The 15,384-nt window shown below is 39.2% G+C and overlaps 3 protein-coding genes across 3 annotated transcripts; 1 reads left to right on the plus strand and 2 right to left on the minus strand.

Annotated features, from left to right (window-relative positions):
- Positions 1-1,103: 1,103 nt before the first annotated feature.
- ppih (peptidylprolyl isomerase H (cyclophilin H)) lies at positions 1,104-12,133 on the minus strand. The gene is made up of 9 exons (XM_072366993.1): positions 11,972-12,133; positions 5,806-5,870; positions 5,649-5,672; positions 4,883-4,927; positions 3,134-3,176; positions 2,406-2,498; positions 2,142-2,229; positions 2,007-2,047; positions 1,104-1,505 (listed from the first exon to the last, which is right to left on the minus strand). The coding sequence occupies exons 1-9, from the start codon at positions 12,035-12,037 to the stop codon at positions 1,437-1,439; spliced, it is 534 nt and encodes a 177-aa protein (XP_072223094.1). The 5' UTR covers positions 12,038-12,133; the 3' UTR covers positions 1,104-1,436.
- On the plus strand, positions 8,322-9,532 carry LOC140271705 (probable G-protein coupled receptor 160). Its single transcript, XM_072366992.1, has one exon. It carries the CDS (start codon positions 8,368-8,370, stop codon positions 9,457-9,459), a length of 1,092 nt encoding a protein of 363 aa, XP_072223093.1. The 5' UTR covers positions 8,322-8,367; the 3' UTR covers positions 9,460-9,532.
- Positions 12,134-13,163: 1,030 nt separating the features above from the next.
- On the minus strand, positions 13,164-15,138 carry taf10 (TAF10 RNA polymerase II, TATA box binding protein (TBP)-associated factor). Its single transcript, XM_072366615.1, has 5 exons — positions 14,749-15,138; positions 14,201-14,358; positions 13,982-14,046; positions 13,631-13,745; positions 13,164-13,479 (listed from the first exon to the last, which is right to left on the minus strand). Exons 1-5 carry the CDS (start codon positions 14,879-14,881, stop codon positions 13,390-13,392), a joined length of 561 nt encoding a protein of 186 aa, XP_072222716.1. The 5' UTR covers positions 14,882-15,138; the 3' UTR covers positions 13,164-13,389.
- Positions 15,139-15,384: the final 246 nt, after the last annotated feature.

The following is a 15,384-nucleotide window of genomic DNA, read 5'->3' on the forward strand; positions in this document are numbered from 1 at the left end:
ATACTGAAACACCTAAAGACAATGCAGCTAACACCCCCCAAAAGTGCCTATTTTTATTTATTTATTTATTTAAATGTGGCATTACACATTAGTTGACTGTCTTGGACAAAGGTTCTCGAAAGGCTGATGTCAGCCATGACAAATGGATATCCATTTACAAATGATAAATCTGCCGTAATATGTATTGGAATCCTGAAAGGGTCAAGAATTGTTTCAAATGTTTTAAGACCACTTGGTGTACATCCTTGTCTACGAGATAATCTCACCTCTGGACTACATAAAAGCTAAATAGTGACTGAATGCTAAAGTCACCCTGTGTGAATTCAGAAACTCCACTGAGCAGACAGACCCAGACTGGGTGCGAGACAACCCCACCTCAGAGCCCCCTCCTCCATTGTCATGTTAATGCTCCACTGGCACCGTTTACGAGCACTGGCCGATGTGTGAAGAGCTTGCTGTTTAACGGCCGAGCTCCGCACTCCCACACACAAAAATAAGCCCCAGAAGGCCTCCCCATGGAGAGAACTCCTTTTCAAAACAAAAAAGAAAAACCTTCTTCCTGCCTCCATACGAACAGAGACTCCATCTGAAAGGAATCTTTTATGTCGAAGGAACGATGGCCGGGGTAGTAGAGGGGAGAGCATGGATGGGGGAGGGGTTTTTATGGAAGCTTGGATTTGTATAGATGGCTGGGATACATGAGGTACATGCAAGTTCAAGCAGAGGATTGCTTGGAAATGGGCTGTGTGCCCTCATTTGCTCCATGGCTGTGAGGTTCAATTTCACCATCTCTTCAGAGTAAACACGTGTGTGTTTCCTAGCTGATAAATCAAATCTATTTTGAAGGATGAAACTCGGAGGAAAGGGTTTCTCCAGACATGAGAACACTTGTTTGTTTTGCTCAGTAACAACAGAGGACAAAAATCAGCAACTACGTATGAACACGTGGTTTTCTGCAAATTGCAGTCAACTCACAGTAGTTAGTCCAACAATACATGGTCAATTCTATATTTTTCAAACTTTAAATGTTTCCTTGAATAGGGCAATGATAAAACTTAACTTTGAAATATGATGTAATACTCAACTTAAGAAAACTGCAAGAGTGTATAAAAATGTACAAATTTATTGATCTTATTTGATACATTAAAAAAAGAAAAAAAATGGAGGTACAGAAACTCTCAGTATGGTTTCAGGGAAACCTAAAATAACACCACTGACCATCACAAACCTTACTTTGAAACCTAATATTAAATATATATTGTCAGCAGCTACAGTGGAATATGATTTAACCCGACATCTGTATAATCTTCAGTGATGTGTAGCTATATGGGAATCTGCCATATGGGAAAAGGTATCCACATCAGAAATAATACGGAATATTCTGGATGTTTGCCAATGAGGTAAAGTTGCATATTCCCCTTATGTAGTTGGCTGGATCACATTTCCCCGCATTGTGCGATGACGATGGGGAGTTTTGGTTTGTTGTTGGGTCCTGTAGGCACATTCTGTTTGAAGAGAGGAACAAAAACTTAGTCATGTGACTGAAATCCAACCTCCATGATCACTGGAGACCTCATATTCAAAATCAACGGTCCAATTACTTGGACATAAATATGATGCGATTTAAAGCACAACATATAGAGACAGAATCAGTTAAAAAGTGAGAGTGCATTTACATTTTAATTATGTTACTTCTAAGTATGTTTACATGGCTATTAAAAAAAAATGATTGCGTTGGCCTACTTTGTTTGACACAGTGTGCAGCATCGACGTGTTAGACACACTTTGGTCAGTGACCTGATTCTGCTCCTGTGCATGTCTATGGGGGTAAGGACAGTGGTCCACTTAAATGATCCAACATCCTTGGAGTCTAAGTGTAATTGTAGCTCGACTCAAGTGTGTATCCAACGGTGCCGAGTGTTTTTGCATGTTATTGTTACCATTATACCTGCCAAAAGAACCACAAAGCATTTCGAGCAAAATAAATAAGTGAAGTTAGTTCTTACCTCAATTTTCCTCATGATCAACAGACCATCGACCACTTTTCCTGGAACAGTTATGAACACAGTTGTAATCAGACACAAATTATGATTCAGCACTAAAAACCCTGTATGCATAATTCATACTATTGATCTACTCACCAAAAACAACATGCTTCCCATCTAACCAATCACATTTAGTGCAGGTAATGAAAAACTGGCAACCGTTTGTCCCTGGACCACTGTTTGCCTGCATAAGAAGTGAATAAGAAATATATGTTTCTGTTGGGTTTAAACTCACTTCAAATATATCCATTAAATCTGTGTTTCTGTTAGAGGTTGGAATTGAATGGACTGAAGATGACAAAGCACATCCTTTCCAGATTCAAGTGGCCCTACCAGAAATGCTTTCATCTCCATACATACCATGGCAAGAAGACCAGGTGCAGAATGCTTAACTCTGAAGTTTTCATCTGCAAATGGGCCTCTGTAGATGCTGCAGATACCGGTCCCGTCACCCTTTACAAAAGACAAAGTGTATACTTTGAGAGATCAGGCTCTCAATGGAGCTGGTACTGTAGGAACTGTATTTCACTTTACAACCACAAGAGGGGGGAAGACAAAAGAGGTTTCCACCTGCTCACTTTACAGTGAAACAAACACTTTCTCCTGCTAGGGCAATACTTACTTACTGGTAATTTACTGAAGGCAAATTATAAAACCTTCTATAGAGCTTTTGAGATGTGTTAAAAAAGTCCTCCATCTATTCCTCTCAAATTGTGAACAATCCAATATCACTAGATTCCAAGCAGTAATCATCCCACAGATTACCTCTAGTTTTAATTCTACATTTGAATTTAGTTGTATCTACTTTATAAAGGTTTAGTACAGATATAGGTTGAAAAGATAACATACAATCCACTGTGAATTAATTAAAATGTAATTATTTTACTCCTGTAGAGCTAAATCATCTCAGAAGTCCTCTCAGTTCAGTGTGCAAAATAAGCAGTGTGGGTAATAACAGCATTAGAGTATAACAGCATTACCATAGTAACAGTAACAAAACACTAAAATCTACAAATTCTTTTCAATGCTAAGCTAAAGAGGTGACATTCATGGTGACCACATAGCAGAAGAGGGGCCAATGTACTTACATTTACAAAGTCTCCTCCTTGTATCATGAAGTCTTTAATGACCCTGTTAATGAACAAAGAAATATATGACAGTGAAACTGAAGTAAAAGGTCACTGTGTGAAAACTGGGAGGAAATAAAGAAGGAAAATAAAAGTTTTAAAAAGGAGGAGGAGGGGGGGGGGGGGGGGTTACACTGTAATGAGTACACGTTATCTACAGCATATGTAGCGCTTTTCTAATCTAGTTGACCATTCAAAACACTATGACATAACTTTTAAATACTCATTCATCCGGAATCTCTTTGACTATAAAATATTACAGGCTACACACTGCTTCTTTCTTCCTCGATCACACATAGACGATACATCGGTAGGCAAAGTGAGAGTCAGTGTTTTGCCCAAGGACACTTTGACATCCAGGGAAGCCAGAACTCAAACCACCGACCCTCCAAGCGGTAGACGACTGCTATTCCTCCTGAGCTACAACCGCCTATGTACATCTAAACATACGTAGTCTAGAAGATGTTCGTGTATTACTGAAAACTCAACACACTCATGATTTCTGGCTAACTTCCCAAATCCGAATGTCAAACATCCAAAGTCTCCCACACCTGAAAGAGGCAAAGCCTGTCGAGTTAGGAGAGCTAACTGTGTACAAAACTCCTATGAGTATCTGATGGGTCCCACGATACCTTCCAGGAAAAGCAAGAGTTCAGGATGTCAGAAGCTTTCTCCCACTCTCTACGAAGAAGGAAACAGGATGAAGCCAAACAATAGTGTAGTGGTATGATGGCCACCTTTCGTGTGGCTAACCTGGGTTCAAATCCTCTGCATGAAAGGTACTGTCTCCAGTTTGGGTCCTTAGGCAAGACCCCCTTACCCTATCTGCCTATCTGTAAGTTGCTTTGGATAAAAGCGTCTGCTAAATGCATAAACATAACAACATAACATAAAATGCAAGCATATCAAATCTAACATCAGTTCTTCATCAGCCATTGGCACATATAATGATTTTTGCTCCATTTTAGGTTCATGGCAGGTAAATCTTTTTAAAAATCAGTGATTTAATCATCAAGCACAAGCTTGATACGCTTTCAAGGGAAACTTTGACAGAACAATACAAACACACCACAGTTATCACAGGTTTTTGAATGAATAAATATTGAGAAAGAGAGGAAACCGAGTCATCACTTAGTTTAATAGTTACCCTAATTTTCAGCCTGTGTAAAATTAACATTCTCTTAGACATCCACAGAGTGTAAAAAATAAACTTTGGAGCCTCATTCAGTGTGACCTTGTAAATCATTTCTGCCCTTAAATCACAAATGTAACTGATGCCAGAACTAGCAACGGTAGTTACTTTCTGGGGGAAAAGAAAATAAAACAAAAAACACTTTGCCAACACTCACTTCCACAAAGAAACTGCGCTCAGCAGCAAAGATAGAAAAGGACAGAAAAAGAGCCAAATAAGAACATTTTCACACCTCTCGTCTTTGCTGGAGACACCTTTGAGGCAATAAAGTTACTCTGACTTTGTCTATTAAAAAAGGTGTTGGGCTCAGATGGAGACAGCACGCAAGCACAACAGCTCTGATTATTCTTTCCTCACGGTTCAAACTTCAGTTTTGTGATCGTTAACTGCATTAGTTGACTTCCTCAAACTGATGTTAAATGTAAAGAAAGCCAGGCTAAAAGAACCCTGTTGGGTGTGGCGTTGTGTGGCCCTGTTAAACATGCGAGCTATTCAAGTCATGCTGTTGTGTCGTGTACCTGTGGAAAGTGCAGGCTTTGTAACCAATAGGAACGCCGTCCTTCCTGTAGGGCAGAGTTTGGAGAGAGAAAAAAAAAATTTCAGCTCGGAGCAGTTCAACCACTGTTGAGGTATCCTTTTATTCTGTAATTGACTGTGAAAATGTTTGTGAAACCGCCGATGTTTCACCACAGAGGAATGGTTTCAGCTGCATGCAGCGCTACTCTGACCTGTTAAACAGCATTTTTCAACCTCAGACCCACATAAAATTTAAGCTGTCATCTGTTGGGTTTGTTCTTTTTTTTTTTATTCATTTATTCTTTTATTAAGCGTTATGACCAGCTGTAATCGATATTTTTCTTATTTCTGACATGTTTCTTCTTTTCAGGGCATTTGTAAGACAGCATTTCACTTGCATCCTGCACTTCCTGGTCCGTAATCATCTTTAAATATTCTATCAAATGTTCTCATGACTCAATACTGAGATTTCCTTTCTAGTTTTGAAGTAAGTTAATGTTTGAAACTGGATATAAAGCTTTTTGATGAACTGTGACAAGTACAAACTGTAAGTAATTGGCAAATTAAACACATTTCCTTGAAAGAGTAAAACGCACTTGTTTTGGGTCAGGTCACTTAATGTATCTGTCGGAGTCAAATTCTCCTCATCTGTTAGCTGATTGTTTGTCTTACTTTAAGTAATGTAAACCCAATTTCATCACTTCTAATTATCACTTCTGAGAGCTGAGTTTTACACAGCAGAAACAAGCTGTCCGTTCACTCCCTTACCTGAACTCTCCAGTGCAGAACTGCCTGCAAGAGATCAGCAAAATGTTAGTAAGTACCGTCTAATTCTTGCAAACACACCTATTAGATATATATATATATATATATATATATATATAAATAAATAAACAGCAGCCTGCGATGAAGACTTGGCCCTTACCGGAAGTTCTCGGCCGTCTTTGGAACCACATCAGCAAACAGCTCAATCTTCATCCGCCCGACATCCTGACAGAGAGTTGAGAAAACTTTCATAAACAGATGGCATAAATAATCAACGGATCAATTATAACTAAATAAATTCTTGTCATAGTTTTCAAGCCAGTGACGCAAACAAGAACAACCAACAAGTTTATTCTTTCCAGTTCCTCAAAACGTATTTAGTGGAGGTCAAAGAATACATAATAAAAAAAACGCAAATGCGACGGCACCATAATCTTGTTGCAGCAGTTCATTGGACATTAAATCATTAATGTATGATACGTGTGTGTGTGTGTGTGTGTGTGTGTGTGTGTGTGTCTCCCAGACTAGATCCTATGGACGGGGCATGCAAGTGGCCGACAATCTAACAATGTGCGCGTGTGTTTATGTAAGCTAACAGTAGTGCTGTTGCACAAAGAGAGATTTGTCCTCACAGCATCACTGAACAACTCTTTTACATGCAGATGACTCACAGTGAAACAAGCAGCCACTGGCTTATCGCTGTCATATAGATCGCACGTTATTGTCTCTAGACACAAGTCAAACAGGGAAGATACGCGTGTTGACACGGGACAATCATCAACCACAGCACACTTTTCCTGCAGATTTTCTTTGGAGTCTGTCGACAACGAGGTCAAGTGCCACAGAGCAAGTAAGGAGGCTTTAAAGAAGACATCACAAAACTAGGTTTTAACTTAATCAGAATGATTACCCTTCCTGCTGAGATCAATGTTAATATTCCAACTGAGGGTAAACAGTAGCTCGAAGTAAATATACTAGACACACATTACCTCAGGTAGTATTTCTGGGAAGGAACCTTAAACCGCCACTTGTAGGGTGTGGCTTCAGCCTGATGTAAGGTTAATCCATGTTTCACAGGAGCTTCCTGCTACAGGACATGCAGAGCATTGTAACAGCAGGCAGGGAAATCATTGTTGCTTCCTTATGAGAAGGTGGAGCCATAACAAGCAGTCTCAAAAAGAAGTGGTCCATCTGACACCATGCATGCCGTCGCAGGTGAAAACATGCAAAGCTTCTCGCAGCGGAAGGAACCACCACTGAAACTCGCTGGGTGAGGACGACTGGGCAGAGAGGTACACATTGTGCTATTTTGACATTTGTTAGGTTTACATAGCATTTTAAAGGATTTGATTTACCCGCTACCGATGTTGCAAATCATGTAGAAATGAAAGATGTTTTCTGTTCAATACAAAATACTGTAACACTGATGTGGTTTTGAGTGTGTGGTGGTTTCACTGCAGCAACAATTACAGGATATGTTATGATAACTTTCTGCTTTTTCCTGTTCAGCAGGAAAAGGCAGGTGGGGATAACGCACTGCTCAATACTAACTCAACTGATAAATGGATTCATGTGCTGGAATTCATTCATCATGTGTTTTAGGTGTGATAGGAGAAACATGTTTAGCCATTACAAACTCAAAATAGCTTTGTCTAAGTTAAATAAGCCTTGATGTGATTATATGGCCAGTAGAAGTCATAGTTTTATCAGTTCATCTTTGAAAGGCACAGGCACCAAAAAGTTAATTTCCAACCGTGTTGTAGTTGATTTATGAATAACGAGTCCAGTGTTATTCCCCACAGTTTGTAAACAGAACGACTTCGGGACTCTGATGATGTGAACAGAAATTGTGAAACCGTCTAAAAGCTTAATTTTGTTTGTGAAAATAACCAAGTATTCAAGGAAATGATATACGAATTAGAAAAAGTGAGAATGCTGAAGCTGAATGGGGATAGCTGACAATGCTAAAAAAGCAGAAAAACTTTCTTGGTTGAAGGAATTTGAAGTTGAAATAACAATAGTGGAATGATTTAAGCCTATTGGAAAAGTGGAAGAGTTGATGAAAGGTTTATAAGATAGTTATCTTATTTCAAAATTGGCCAAATATTTGAAAAAACTGACCCATTTGGTAATAGCTGAATGTCTCATGACCCGTTTAAAATGTGCATGATGTCTCTAGCTGAAAGTATGAAGAGGTAAAATTGTGAAATTTGCATAAAATTTGAATAAAACTTTAAACATTTTAAAAAGTATAAAAGATAGAAACACCAAAAGTCTAAGCTGGAATCTCCTGAAAGAGCTGAACGTTTTGAGACCGAAATAGTTGAAATGATCATACATCTATCTTTTCCTGGAATGAGCACCAGGATCTTTTTTTTTTTTTTTTTTTTTTTTTTAAAGTAAACGTTTAGAAGTCTGAGGTACAATTTCAACTAATAAATATGTAGCATATGCAGTAGCTGTGACTTGTAGCCAGTAAGACAAAAGAGAAACTGTGAAGCTGACAGCATTATGCAAGTCGTGCACATTTAATGATTTGCATATTTAACACAAAACTTAGGAGGGAAATCAACAGAAGATTTATTAGAAGAGGATACCTACTGAATTTTCTAATGATTTGCAGTCTACCTTCTGTTTTCCTGTAGTTGATCACCAATTAAATTGCATCTCTTGCAGCACCTTGACAGAGCATCTTGACAGTGAACTCAGCACAGCGGTACAAATGCAACTGCTGCCATCGTCTCCAGACCCAAGCCAACCACTCAAAATGCTGGCCATCATAAAACAATGGGATGAGACTAATTCTTTCCAAACAGACAACACTGAGAAGTATTTTTTTCTTTTGCTTTTCAAGTTGGGAATGGACATGGTGTACTTTTGTGTATGCTATCAGAAAAGGTTCACCCACTTTGTAAGCGTGTGCGGCCTGTCCATTGTACTAGCCGACCTGCTCATGACATTTCTACTAGCCACCATATGGTTTCTTGGAGCAGAGAGACCCTTTGTGACGGACTGCTACCTCTTGGCTCACGCCTCGGCAGCATTTGAAGCACTGCCACTGCCCATGATGTGCCTGGGTTTACTGGATTATTGTTTAGAGGCAAACCCTATGAGCAACCACAGAGCACACAGCAAATTGCTCAGGAATGTGGTCCTGACTTTGCTGGTGTGGATGCAAGCTGTTATTTACTCAATGAGGTCTGCCAATACAGAGCCGGTGGAACTGGATTTTGCATCCGGTGTAAAGGTTCTGACGTGCGAGGTAAAAGAGTCAACACTGATCACACTCCTCCTTTTGGGACTTTTCATGGCATCACTTTTAACAGTGCTGCCATTTTGGTCAGAAATTCCCAGGTGGGTGCAAGAGGCTGACAGGATATATGAAGCTAGAGGGCAGCAAGAACAAGCGATGAGTGACCTGTTCTTCACTTCAGCACACAGCAGCGATATCAGCGAGAAGACATTTCTGGAGAACAACTCGTCACGGCCACCTCTGTGGTTAAGCCTAATGCTGTGCTTTCTTGTATTTTGGTTGCCCTACATTGCTGTGTCTGCGGCCTGTTTGATCTGTGGCATCGCAGTACCAGCCTACATCGCTGTCAACATTCTCTGGCTCGATTGCTCTAACAGTTTCTTGTCAGGTGTGGTGTTCTGGGTGAAGAGCAAGACACAAGGCCCACATAGCCATCTACCAGAAAACATGTGTTCGTGGCAGAGTTACTGGCATTTGAGCAAAGGCACGCAACAATTTCTTCTCCCGCAAGCTGTGTTTAACCCATCAAAAGAGAAGGTAAACCGTTCATTTCTTGTGTGAGTAAATACCAAGCAAATGGCAGCCTATGTCGAGCGTCATGAGTCACAGTTAGAGTAAAACTCAGACACAAAAATACATCAGCAAACAATCCTGCAACACTTGAGGCTAACCTGTAGAGGCCGAATGCTGCAGTTTTTAAACGCACCTTTATTTCTTTTACACTAAACTCTAAAAAGGTAATTATAACTTCGACGTGTACTGTCCGGTGTATTCTGAGCTTCACTGAAATGCTGCCACGGTCACGGGTTTCTTGCATTCTCTTGATTTTTTGTTTTCAACAGATATGCATCTATGAAACTATTCACAATAAAATGTCCATAAACAAAGCCCTTGGTATCATTATTATTATCATTTATTTCAATAAACTTTTTTCTTCCTTCCACCAGTTGTTAAAAAACATCAAACCTCGTCTTTACAGCTCTGGATCATCAAATCTGATTCAACAGGTTCAAAGTTCCTTTTCATATCTTGTTTGCATGCAATTGAAAGCACAAGAAGAGCTACAACGGCCCTGTCGTGGGAATTCTTGACTACTCAGAATTAAAAGGTCTAATAGACTACAGCATTTGAAAATATTGGTATTAGCTGTTTCGTTTTTTTTAATGACAGAAATCTGTCCAGGCTCATGTTTCTGTGAGCCCATCAGAGAAATCAAACCACCTTACTTATAACTGTCACACTCTTCACAAACAACACCAACCAGAGATGTTTCTGTGATTTTATTTGTATTCATCTGTCTACTTTGTCATAGATATGTAAAAAAGGTTTAGAGAACATGAAGTTCACATCAGTGAGTTTGTTTAGACACCATATTGTATTCCTGCTTGCTCCGAGGGCGTCTTTTCTTTGCACAGACCCCAAACTCCAACTTCAGAACAGCATTTTGTAGCCTTAAACTGTGGGATCAGCCTCTAAAAACTCTATGCTCAAATGCTAAACACATCCGAGCATGCAAGCTTACGTAAAAAACATTTCTATTGAAAGTTAAGATTTAGACACATCTTTATTACTTATATAGTGACAAATAGAACCCACCGAATATGATTCGATGAAATAAACACTGATTAATTGACCTGAAAGTATCATAGTCGATTTAATTTAATATATTAGCCAAAAAAAAAAAAAAAAGAGAATTTGGATTTTATAAGGGGATCAGATTTTGGAACAATACTGTTTTCATAGTAAGAAGATTCAGTAAATAAATCAAATTAGTCCTTGCAAGATCCACCCTCTCTTTTCTTCTTCTGCTGCCAGTACTTCACTTCTCCACTAGATTTGGGAGTTTGAGGCAAACAAAACAAAAACTAACTCGACAGGCAAAGACTGTAAGTCAGTGGGTCTACATGATGAGATTAACTCGATTATAGCTATAGTTGGGTTATGCTCCTTGAGCAAGGGTAATTATCCTTGGATATATGGCGGTGAATGAATCGAATCACTGGCACAAAGCATGTCATACACCGGTACGATAGTGTCGCCTTTACAGAGCCAAACCCCCTACCAGCAACACACCGGATTCTGGTCAAAATCTCATCACAAAAACATCTGAAAGACAAGTGAAAATGGCAAGAAAAGGTACAGAACTTCTGGGAGTTAAGTTTCACTCCCTAAAGTTGAACAAATAAATATATTCAGAGAAGACTCAAATGTAAATGGAAAGTAGGCTATAAACTGAAGACAGGAGGAAAGAAGGCAGATCAATTGATTAAAACCAATGGCCTGAGAGGGTTAAATGCATATGTTGCTGATAGATATACGAATAAGTACAATGTGCACAAGTAGTAATATCTTAGTTAACATGGTGTCTCTGATTTTAAGGAGACTAATTTTTAGGAGTGCACAGAATGCACCAGTCGATCGTGTTTTTTAGTCATTAAAAGACATTTCAAACAACACTAAATATGCACGTACTGGCTACACTTTAGAGGCGGCATGCAATAACAGGTTTATCTTAAACCAAAAACCACAGTATCTGAAGTCCATCCCACCTTCAAGTTTCATCAAACGCATTCCGCTGTCTCCAGTTGTTTTAAGTATTTTCAAAGTGTAAAGGTAAGGACAACTTTACAACCTGGTGATGGTGGATTTTTCTGATAATCTGGAGCACAGAGCCAAGACTTCAGCTTTTAAATAGTTTTAGACTTACTCGTTTTTACAGATGGCAACGTTTGAAAATGGCAAAACAAGACCTGTGTGAAAAAACAAACAAAGTATTCCTTATCTATCAAGCAAAGTGTTGACTGAGAGACCTAATTTCGTTGCTAGCAGCAGTTTGTATGAAACCCCAAAGCGCATGCAAATCACCGCGAAATGAACCACAATGACATAGAAAGTCAACTCTGTACTGTTTTGTATCAGATAATTACGCTGAAATAGAACAGTTAAATACCGTCAACACTGCTCATGAGAGCGCAACTAACTGAAAATGGGACTTTCTGTTGAGAATGGTGGGAAGCTGCAACGTTGACTCAACGTTAGCGGGGAAATAAAGTCGTCTCTTTGTTCCACTCACCTGCCCTCCAATGGTGATGTCGAAGAAGACAATGGGGTTATTGGGGTTTGTTGCTTGAACAGACATGGTGGCCTTTTGACCGCTTTTTAACTAAAAAAACACACACTATTTGTCAAATTACACGAGAATCATTTGAACGTTCTGAGCATGCGCAAAGAGAACCCACGGTGCCTCACAAGACGGAATAAAGTTAGGGTCAAAAGAATAGAAAGCGCGAAATAAAAAAAGCTGCACCAGTCTGCCCCCTGGTGGTATTTTAACGGCAAACACAATACCTAATTTGTTCAGCTAACGAAAGCCTCTTTGATTTAGTTTGATCCATACACTAATTCACCCCAAATAGTTCATTGGCTTTAAACGCACATACATAGTTTCAGGGGAGAAAAAGTGAAAGGAGATGAGGAACTATCACACAATAAATTATCAAAAGATTTACATAAATCACTTAATGTGATGTAGTAGAAGAGCTCCAACACTTAAGTTCTAGAGGAATTTAGCTTTTTTTTCCATCCATCAAAAACTACTGATAACCTTAGGAGAGAAAACATATGCATCCTGTGTAATAATCTAGTGATATGTTAAATATCATATGGTTTTCTTGGCTCATTCGCCAAGTTGTATGGGATTAAATGACATAATAATGATCTTTATAGGCATCCGGTAATTTAGGAAAGCCAATTTAAAAGCTGGAGTGAGTATGGTGTCTTTTTTCCAAACTTTATCTAAGAGTAAAATATATTGAAAATATGAATCCCATGAAACTCATTGGAACATGAAAGAGTACTTATCAATTTAACACCTGCTGATGTGGATTTCCATTTGAGGCTAACTGAATAAGGGCCATTTGCAGTTTTGGCCTGTAATCTATGAATAAGCATTTCTGTGACGGCTCAGGAATTGTATGAACACTACATGAAGGCACTCTCAACAGCAAAACCTTTTCTCATAACATCAAGTGAATATTGGAAGAGCATTAGTCAGATTAAAGCAAAGAAATCATCATTTTTACCTTGGATGTGGCCAGGGGAAATAAAATAGCAACTGCATGTTGTCAACAATGAAATATGGAGGTGGGAGGACTATATAGGGCAAATGAGGAGATGACATTTAGGGTGGCTGTAGCTCAGGAGGAAGAGCAGTCACCCAAGGTTGGTGGTTCGACCATTCTCATTATAAAGCCTCACAAGTAACATTTTTGTGTTAAAGGTTTTATTTCAACAATAAAACAAAAGTCCACAATTCAACAAAATGCAAATATAGCTCCACCAAAAAAAGACAAACTTCAAAGTGGCTATAAAGATTTGTCAAAGCTGTACCAAATAATGGTCAAAAACATTTAGCATAAGAATGATGGCAGATTCTACTGGGTCAGCAGGGTGCTCAATACTAACAAAAGCAAAAACATTAAAGAAAGTGTTCTATGTGAAGTAATACGGTTTCTTAACATTAACACCATATTCAGAGAGGGCGGGAGTCAGGTCTTCCATCGTCAGAGTGTACTTCTTATCCTAAAAAGAAAGATGAAAATGATTAACAATTTGGGAAAAAAAATTACAAACCCTCTTCAGCAGCTGACAACTTTCCCTGTGAGCAAACTTATCGGTTTCTAAATATTATATGGACGCACGAGATCTAACATGCGAGTCGATCATGCATCACCTTTGTTTTATTTCTGGAGCTTCCTGAGGCAGTTCCCTTCATTTTACAGTACTGCAGGGCATCGTTGGCAATGTCAGAGATAAACTTCTGAGAGGCAAGGGAGATCAGACGTATTCTGTTGGGATGCAAAACAAAAACATTATTGTTTTTCTAACCTGTGTCCTCCTTCGAAAGAAACTAGTAAATGAGATGAAAGAGTTGGCCTGATCACATTTTCAATCACTTTAACAAATGCAACAACTCTCTGCAAATCAATTACACTCCAAACATGTGACATAAACATATGGGAAAATAAAAAATGTGGATATAACCTCAGACAGACTTGCATGTGGCCTATGTTTTTGCACTTACATTCTTGGATCAGAAGCCTCAAAGCCAGCCCGGTTGAGGTAGTAGCCTGTAACTGCATCAGGAATCTAAAAAGCAAAAGGAACTTCTTTAGATGTGAGGAAAAGCAGCACAGTACATACTGCTACTCAGTGATGAGCCAAAATAACATAGCAGTATTAGCCATAATGATGACGGTTACACCTTTGATTAAGCAATAATGTGAGAAGCTGACTGACTTACAGTAGGTGTATAATCCTCCAGCTGCATAAGGAAATCAGCCAGAGGCGTGGCGGAGACTGCAGGCTTTACATCCCCATTGGTGATGCCACTAGGAGCGTAGACACCGTTGGAGACTGATGTGTCTGTTGATGGAGTCACCACAACCGCTGAGGCTGCAGCTGTGAAGCAATACATTTAATTCATATTTAAGTTTTTATTACCACGGGTTATGTATTTGACATCATTATACAAAGTCTGCAAGCAGATGTTGCACAACATGCCAGACGCTGATGCGTGTAAATGCTAACTATATTCACCCTATATTTAAGCCCAGCAGGTTAACAAGTCACCATTCTGCAGCAGTAGCTATTCCACAGTGAACAAAGTTAGCTAAAAACAAGTCATTGCAAGTCAGAGGCTTATATTCAAGTAAGTAGTAACGGAATGCTTTTAAGTAAAATCAGAAGTTAACAAAGACATTTCCAATCTCCTATGTGAAACGAACGGCACTTGTGTGTGGAACATAACACAGACAACTTATATTTTCGTCAAAAGTCATATAACATTACCATTAGTTGTGACCGAAGGGATGCTGCTAGCGATGGTTGTTGCATTATCATTGGCGATACAATTACTTGAAGTTGAAGACGTCGTCGAAGGAACTCCTGCTGTAACAGACTGATTTACGTTATCTATATTCATACTGATGTTAGCTAACGCGCTAATCTTGGCTAGCTAACTCAGAGAGATGTCCAAATATATCCAAAATCCGCTGTTCCGTGTTGTTTAGCTGTAAAACCAGTCTTCTGCTGAACTGTATGTGGTGACGCAAAACTGCTCGGTCACTCTGAGGAAGTCTAAATCGCAGAATCTAGCTTGTATCGGATTTGTTTGTAGCTCTCGTACATCGGAAAGCTGCGCTCATGCTAATGATGCCAGACACGTCATGTGACTCCAGCAATGCTTATGCTAGAATTTGACGAAGGCAAACGAACTATAGCCGAACTGAGCCGAAGTATCCGTGAAGTCGAATTTGTTGTACTTTGGTCATATTATGACATCTTAATGGGTTACATGAACTTAATCGATCTAGTAGTGCTATTTGCAATCAGTTTACCAGTTTACACAAGAGCATCGTGATCAAATAATGACATAACATCGCTTAGCAATAGCTGTAATACTATGGAGACGATGTGACATTTACG

The sequence above is a fragment of the Leuresthes tenuis genome, unplaced genomic scaffold (genome assembly GCF_036924035.1).
Source record: "Leuresthes tenuis unplaced genomic scaffold, fLeuTen1.0.hap1 SCAF_16, whole genome shotgun sequence".
In the NCBI taxonomy this organism is placed as follows: domain Eukaryota; kingdom Metazoa; phylum Chordata; class Actinopteri; order Atheriniformes; family Atherinopsidae; genus Leuresthes; species Leuresthes tenuis.

What these genes read in the sequence shown, in the direction of transcription:
- LOC140271705 (XM_072366992.1), top strand. Translation starts at nt 8,368, where the DNA reads ATGCAACTGCTGCCATCGTCTCCAGACCCAAGCCAACCACTCAAAATG.
- taf10 (XM_072366615.1), bottom strand. Translation starts at nt 14,881, where the DNA reads ATGAATATAGATAACGTAAATCAGTCTGTTACAGCAGGAGTTCCTTCG. An exon ending in TGGAGGATTATACACCTACT is followed by an intron (nt 14,047 to 14,200) that starts GTAAGTCAGTCA and finishes TTTGCTTTTTAG; the next exon opens with ATTCCTGATGCAGTTACAGG. An exon ending in GCTCCAGAAATAAAACAAAG is followed by an intron (nt 13,480 to 13,630) that starts GTGATGCATGAT and finishes CTTTCTTTTTAG; the next exon opens with GATAAGAAGTACACTCTGAC.
- ppih (XM_072366993.1), bottom strand. Translation starts at nt 12,037, where the DNA reads ATGTCTGTTCAAGCAACAAACCCCAATAACCCCATTGTCTTCTTCGAC. An exon ending in ACATCACCATTGGAGGGCAG is followed by an intron (nt 5,871 to 11,971) that starts GTGAGTGGAACA and finishes ACTCTCTGTCAG; the next exon opens with GATGTCGGGCGGATGAAGAT. An exon ending in TGATCATGAGGAAAATTGAG is followed by an intron (nt 1,506 to 2,006) that starts GTAAGAACTAAC and finishes CTCTTCAAACAG; the next exon opens with AATGTGCCTACAGGACCCAA.